At 37.0% G+C, this 8,161-nt stretch overlaps 1 protein-coding gene across 1 annotated transcript; it reads left to right on the top strand.

The window, feature by feature from the left end:
- Window positions 1-517: 517 nt before the first annotated feature.
- LOC121903221 (up-regulator of cell proliferation-like) lies at window positions 518-7,921 on the top strand. The gene is made up of 2 exons (XM_042420050.1): window positions 518-583; window positions 3,184-7,921. Exons 1-2 carry the CDS (start codon window positions 556-558, stop codon window positions 7,851-7,853), a joined length of 4,698 nt encoding a protein of 1,565 aa, XP_042275984.1. The 5' UTR covers window positions 518-555; the 3' UTR covers window positions 7,854-7,921.
- The last annotated feature ends 240 nt before the right edge of the window (window positions 7,922-8,161 follow it).

Genomic DNA, 8,161 nt, shown 5'->3' with positions numbered 1-8,161 from the left:
AACAGACTGATGATTAATCATGGCTGTTTACACCTGCTTAAGAATGAATTTACAGATATGCTGGAGTTGACTATCCCCCACATTCTCAACATAACTTGTTACATAACTTATCACACTTAATGTGTTTTGAGATATCTCTTCACTGCACTCCTCCTCAGAACCCGAGATAAAGGTAAATAGAAACCTGTTGTTCAGTTGTATCAAATACTTTTGATTTCTACATCAAGTATAAATACAACAGATGCATGAAACCGTCCCAGAGTCTCCTGCAGTCTGATGTCAGGTGTCAGTGAACCTCAGTATGCTGGAACCATTTGACTGTTTTGTATTGAAATGTGACACAAAGCATTTTTTCACAATATAATTTGAAGTTGATCATAACTGTATCTAGTTAGTGATGATTGAAATATGTGCAGTATTTTGACGCACTAATGGATTGTATTTTATGTATTTTTTAAGATGGACTGGTTCTGTCAAACAAAAAGATGCTATATAATTGTGTGTCTAGATTCTGAAGAGCAGGGGAATGAAGAGAAAACACTGACCTCGACTACGATGGACACAGATGGACGAGAGCCTACAGGTACACTCCCACTCACATTACCTACATTTATTGAAGTAGATTTAGTTTTAACCAAGAGACATTTATGAAGGTCTGAACCAGGAAGGAGAACTCATAGATGCAGTTCAACAATGGGATTTATGTGAAATCACCATAAAAGAAATGATAACATGAACTCTGTTATAAAATATTTACTTTGGCCACAGTTCAACTCCAATGTTTGAGATAAACTCAAAATATTAATGTAATTATCGTAGAATTATGATACCATGATCTTCAGTGTAATGTAATTATTAATACTTTAGTATGAAACAAAAATGTTCAAAGGAAACAAAAAGGAGATGAAGTGATGAGACAAATCAAAGTTGCAAAAAATAAACACAAGTCACTGCAACAAGTGGAGAGAGAGAGAAAGACGGAGCAGCATCAGTTCAGAGTGAAGCAGGTGGAGGTGAAGATGGTGTTGATATAGATGTTAATACTGAGATAAATTCAAACAAACACCCACTTGAGACTAAATGTCTCAACAAAAGGAAATGTTTCATAGCAGCCTGTAGTGATTTTACAGTTTCTTGATGGTCAATTTCAAATTCAAGTTTAATAAACAAAAAAACTAATAATCAGATTGTGTTCATTAATAAAAGCCTAATTGCTTAATTTTTGTTTGTAATAATCAGTTTTTAGATATACAAGTTTATTTTTAATTAAATATTTTATATAGACTTGAGCTTAAAGAGAGTCAAATAAATAAATTAATACATGAATAAATTACATACATGCACAATGCATCCTCATATTCAAAATAATTAAATATAAAATCACAATCTAATTGAAACACTATCATTACACTAAGTAATGTCTGGAAGTCTAAATAAGTTGTTTTCCACTGAATGGAAAAAAAAGTGTTCTCAGTAGAGGTCATGTAGGGCCTTATGAGCTCCGTTTTAATGTTTTCCAGATTCTGTTTGATTTTTTCACAAATTCTGTGTTTTATGATTTAAGCACATTTTGTCACCAAAAAGTGTCCAATCATGTGGTGTTTGAATAAAATTTCATTTCATTCAATAAGAAATTATTCAAAATATAATCATATATTGACTGAAATGAATATATATCAGTGAATTTGTAATGATGCAACACAACATTGCACTATATTTTAAATCCAAGTAAGTGCTTCAATACACAGCACACTGAGAGTTTGCATGAAGAAGTGAAACAGATATGTGAGCGCTATGGCCTGAAGTAATCCTTCACATAACAAATAATAATCACAAAATAACATTGGTAAAGCGAGTCTTACAGTTTGGATATTGCTCTGCTCTAAATTTATCTCTTAGTATTGAATTCCTCAGTTTTTTGGATGACTTAGCCGTGTCAGAGGGCCTCATCGACATGACTGTGTGTGTGTGTTGTAACGGGTTTGTTACTTCATAGAAAATAGTTGGAAATAGCTCAGTCAAACCACACAAAACAATAAATACAATAAATATAAATAAATAAATAATAAATAGGAAGTAGCAATGAAAAACACATCATCAAAAACCAGTACAACCCAGTTCAGTGTTCAATAGATGATTAAATCAAGCAAGCAAAGCGACATCGGTGTGTGTGTGTCTGTAACTCGTCCCACAGTCTCAGAGTTCAATCCTCTCAGTAAAGGGTCCGTTTTGTTTCCCCACAAGTCCTAATCAGTTCAGTTCAATCCGGTTTCACAAACATAAAAGAAAAACAACTCAAAAGTCTGCTCCGGGTTTTCACCGCAGATCCCCTCACAAAACAAAACAAACCAAAGACACTAGCAAAGCAACACTGTTACATATGTCAGACCATCGTGTTTAACTAAATATCTTTAAACGTTACAGTTTCAGCTGAAGATGACAACAGAAAAAAACAAGTTTGCCAAGTTCACATATCTCAGCAATTCAAATCAACCACCAGTCGTCTACCCAGAAGTGACTGTTGTTGTTAGCGTGACGTCACGGTCTGTAGTTCTAATGAATGGCGGAGTAATATTTTTAGTGATGAGGCTTTTTTCATTTGAGCAAGGCTAGGTGTTGCTGTTATGCTGATTTGAGCATGTTCTAAATGTCTAGTTGACCAATCAGATTGCTTGGTTGGAACTACGTTTTGTGTAAGTGTATTTTGAAAACATGGTAGAGAATACAGAAAGAAAGAAAAAGAAAGAAAGAAACAATGAAGGAAGGAGGAAAAGAAAGAAAGAAAAAGAAAGAAAGAAAGAGGTTTTCTTAAGAACAGTAATTTTACATTAAATTGACACTGGCCAATGCAACTGATTTTCTGTACTGTAATAAGAATAAACCCTGAAGAGCAACATTGCACAAAACACAGTTACAAACCAGAAACACAACTGCATTTCATAACACACGTTAATTAAAGACATCAATGATTCAGAAAACAAGATATTTCACAAAAAACACAATCTTGGGTCTGAACTGAATCAAATCAGGTCCTCCATAGATGCCAATACAATACTGAAAACATATTTAAAAATAGCATACAAATAAAATTAATGTTATATAACATGCTAAGTCATAGAGGGTTACTCATTTTTCTGTTAATTTTTCTTGTTTTTACAAGTGATCTTTTTTTCTCTCTCATAGTCTTTTCCAACTTTCTCTCCAAACTTGGACTGAAGAAATTTTATCCCAACAAGCTCACTCTTCAGTCTCTTCTGGAAATCAACAAAAACAGGATTTATGATGAAACTGTTGAATCACTGGAGAAAATACCATGGTGCTTTCTCAGGAAACTCTTTCAAATCAACACAGAATGCAGAAACTGCACACAATTATCAAACAATGATGATGAGGAGGACGAAAACAGTGATCCATTTGACTTTGACCTGGTCACTGCAGATGACTCTGCAGACAACAAGGTTAACCCTCTCGACCTCATAGTCGCACTCTTTCTTTGTGCTGACAGCTTCTTGCAACAGGAAATGGCCCTCAAGATGACAATGTGCCAGTTTTCTGTCCCACTGCTGTTGCCTCATGGTGATAACAGTCAGTGTTCCCTGATGCTGTGGGCTCTGAGAGACATCGTCAAAGAGTGGTGTCCACATGATTTGTCTGAATCAAGAGGATTTGTTGAAGACAACATTGTCCAAGCAAATATACCATTCTTTACCTTTGTGAGGTTGAAAAACTGTAGTTTGTCCAAGTCACAGGTTTTGAATCATATTCTCAGTCGTGGCCAACAGAATCACAACATCTTCATACACGGAGATATGGAAGGAGGAACACTTAAAAGAGAAATAGCCAATGGTTTGGTTGAGGTTTGCTGGTACCTTCCCTGTGGCAAAAAAGATCTTGACATATTTCCAGGACCAGTTGCCTTTGCCAATTTGAGAGGAGACATTTGTGAGTCACTCGCACAATTCATTTTTCTTTTTCAAGTGTCAACTGCGACCTTTGTGTTCCTGGACAAAGTTGAAGAAAATGAGCACAAGATTCTGACTTCTCTTCAAGATGTGAAATCCAAACTCTTCTTGGTTGTTAATCGCAAGGACAACTCTAGAGAGGACATGATGTCTGTCCAGACAACACTGAAAGAGTTAGAGCTACCAAAAAGCAGCGTGAAAATTAAAGACTCAAAGGTAAATGTTGCAGAGTTTTCAAAGAAACTTTGTGCAGCCATCAAGACTTCACTGCCAGAAGAAACTCCCACATTGAACATTGTCAATATGGTTGGAAAAGCTGTTGAACTTGGTCTATCTGTGGATGAAAACTCAAGTGAAAAACAAAAGAAAGCAGTTGAGGAGATCATGGTTGACATTGAGGGGCGAAGTATACCAGACTACAAGAAACAACAACTTCCTTTGCAGGGAGATAAGTGGAAAAGATTATCACAGTTAGAGAAGGAGGAGTGTAGATTGAAATGTGACTCAGACCCTGAAGGGTATAAATGCCAGCTACAGGAAGAAAAACAAAAAATTATGGAGGAACAAAGCAAACAAAGACTGTCGAAAGGAATGGAGAGTTTTATTAAAACTTTATCCACAAGTGACAAAGAGAAAAGAGATTTTTTTCTTAAGTGGATGAAACTCAAGTTTAACACACATTCACGGAGGAAACTGTCTGAGCTGCGCAACAAATTCAAAGAGCAATGCAAGAAGAAAGATAAAAATCTCACTGCAGCGTTAGATAAGGCTTTGATGGAGAGCTCTTTAGGAGTAGAGCATTACATAAGAGAGATGGGACTCATCTATGAGTTCTCAATTTCTGGCTCAAGAAACACTGCTGATGAAATATCTCGTCTCCCTGGTTTGGCAGCTGAAATGCTGTTGGATGGATATCCTTTAGAGCTCTTGGATGGAGATGCTTCCAACATCCCAGAGAGATGGGTGACAGATGTGCTGATGGAGCTTCACAAGAAGGTTGGAGGGAAGAGCAGACTGTTAGTACTGACTGTGCTGGGTGTTCAAAGTACAGGGAAGTCAACACTCCTCAACACCATGTTTGGTGTGCAGTTTCCTGTCAGCAGTGGCAGATGCACAAGAGGAGCTTATATGCTTTTCCTCAAAGTTGGAGAGGACATGAAACATGAGTTGAATTATGAATTTATAGTTCTCATTGACACAGAGGGTCTAAAATCTCCTGATTTGGCAGAACTAGATGAAAGTTATGAGCATGACAACCAGATGGCAACCTTTGTGATTGGTTTAAGTGATGTCACCATTATCAACCTCGCCATGGAGAACTCAACAGAAATGAAAGACATCCTGCAAATTGCAGTTCACGCCTTCTTGAGAATGAGACATATTGGTAAAAAGCCAGTTTGTCATTTCGTGCATCAAAATGTTTCTGGAGTTTCAGCTCATGCAAAGACCATAACAGACAGAAAACATCTCTTGGAGCAGCTCAATGAAATAACACAAATCGCAGCTGAAATGGAAAAGAAGCCTTCTATTACAGCATTCACAGATGTGCTGGACTATGACATGGACAAAAACCACTGGAACATCCCAGGACTCTGGCATGGAACCCCTCCGATGGCAGCAGTGAACACAGGTTACAGTGAAGCTGTAGCAGATTTCAAGAAAAATCTTTTGGCAAGAGTGAAAACAGACCAAAGCAATGACGTCTCACAGATTCCAGAGTTTCTAGAATGGATGAGAAGTCTCTGGAAAGCAGTGAAATATGAGAACTTCATCTTTAGTTTCAGAAACACTCTTGTGGCTCGTGCCTACGACAACCTTTGCAAAGAGTTCAATCAATGGGAATGGCAGTTCAGAAAAGAAATCCTCTCCTGGCAAACAGAAGCAGAGATGGAAATCTTAAATTCTGACAATGAAGCTGATATTCGAATTTGGAGCAAATTGCTTAATTCAAAAAAATCACAGATGTCAGAAAAAATAGCAACTGAAGAAAGAAAAATGAAGGAGAAACTTACAAACTACTATGAAAAGAAAGGCCAGAATGTAAATCTGATAGAAAAATACAAAACTGACTTTTTCAAAAGCATCAGTAGTCTCGCAAAGGAAATCAAACATTCAGTGAACAATAAATTGGATTGTGCACTTGAGCTGAAAATAAGTTCAAAAAAAGTTCAAGACATTCAGAAAAAATACAGAGGTGGGGTTGAAGACGAGGTCATGAAGCTCCTGAGTGACTGTAAACACTCTGATAAACTGTCTGATGAACAGCTGACACAGAAGTTTGAAAAGATGTGGACTGAAGCCACTAAAAATGTGTCTGGCCTGAAAGAGCGAGATATCGCAGCAAGTGTCCTGAATCAGTTGAGAGGAAATTTCTCAAATCAGAATGTTAATGAGGAATTGCAGAACATTAAAAATTTAAAGGAGATTGGGAAGGATCGATTTAAAACCAGACGTGAACATACAGACTCCTTGATGAAGAAGGCTCGATATCTGTTTTGGGGACCAGGAGATCTGCAGAAGTTTGCTGACAGTGTCATTGAGTCTTGCACACGGTTTGTGCTTGATAAAGCAAAGACAAATACAGATTACCACGACTCTTTTACAAGGGAGCTTCTTGAAACAATAGATGAATACCTTGATAAAAGTAGTCACAAAATAAATGCAAAGTTTGTGATTGACCTGAAACTTCACATGTGTGGCATTGCCTCAAGGGAATTCCTCAAAATGCACCAAAAATTCTTGTCAGATAATGATCCTCGAATTCAGCTGCAGAAGTACAAGAATCAGTACTTGACAGATTTTCTTGATTTATACAAAGAGAGAGATGATTGTCAGCGCAAAGCAAAGGGTTTTGTCCAGTTTTGTATCAAACCTGCTGTGGAAGAGTACATCAACAGATCTCTGGGGATAAACATTGTGGATGAAATTTTGACATGTTGTCATTCAGCAGAGTTCAGTTCCCGCTCCTTTTTCCAGTACAACATTCAGGAAGAGTTGCGGCGAAAGGATGACTTTGACAATTTTGTCAAGTACATTCGTAACTATGAAATATATGTGAAGGATTGGATATTTCAGCACATCCAGGAACAAATGTCAAAGAACAAAACTTTGTGCAAACTGAAACAAGAGAATCTGAAGGTGATAGTTGACAAGATCACAGCAGCCTTAGAGCAGGCCACAGAAGGACCAGATGGTGTTCAACTGCCAGATAACAAAGAAAGCATCACAGAGCTCATCAGCAACATGCGGAAGTATTTGATTAAAGACATCTCAATTTCAGAGGAGGATGAAAAAACCACCCTGTTTCAAATCAAAAGCACATGTCATCCATTTATCAACAGCCTCAAAATGTCAATAGAAGACTTGAAAGAACAGTTTCAGCAGGAATTCTCAAAGTCTGAAAACATCACTGAGACTCTGAACAAACTTCCAATCAAACCACAGGAGGAGCTTTTCAAGCGAGTGTTTGGTTGTGGAAAACAATGTCCATTTTGTAAAGTTCCTTGTGAGGCTGGAGGCAAAGATCACAAGCAGCATCATGCAGCTGTTCATCGACCACAAGGTCTTGGTGGATTCAGGTATGAAGACACTCAGAAGCTGGTTGAAACACTGTGTACAACTGATGTACAAAGTGAACATAGATTTAAAAATGCAGACACTAAAGGAGAGTGGCATCCTTACAAAGACTACACCACGTACTATCCAGACTGGTTGATTCCTCCAGATCCCAGCATAGAGGCATCTGACTACTGGAAGTATGTACTGGTAAAATACAATGAGAAATTTGCTCAAGAATATAAGGCCAAGCCAGCTGATGTTCCAGAGGCCTGGAGGAGAATCACAAAGAAACAAGCACTGAAGGGGTTAAAAGATGCCTTCAACATAAAGTGAACAACATACAAATGTCTTTAAACAAAACCAAATTTAAAACATGCAAGATTTTTTCAAACAAAAATGAACTCCTTTTTTATGTAACTGACTTTTTAAGTTGAAAAGCTGCAGATAGTTATATTAGACTGCTCAACTTTTTCTTTGCTATTTCTATTACTTTTTTATTTTGTGTTTTTATTTTTTGAAGATTACAGATGTTTTGTTTTCTTCTCTCATGATTAATGACTGGTGTTCATAATAATGATGTTGACAATGATAATAATAAAGAATATGATGATGTACAACAAAAGTCATGTAAAAAAGAGACA

The sequence above is a fragment of the Thunnus maccoyii genome, chromosome 1, assembly GCF_910596095.1.
Source record: "Thunnus maccoyii chromosome 1, fThuMac1.1, whole genome shotgun sequence".
NCBI classification, from domain to species: Eukaryota; Metazoa; Chordata; class Actinopteri; order Scombriformes; family Scombridae; genus Thunnus; species Thunnus maccoyii.
The sequence above is the reverse complement of the archived record's forward strand: the minus strand, read 5'-3'. Positions and strand labels throughout refer to the sequence as shown.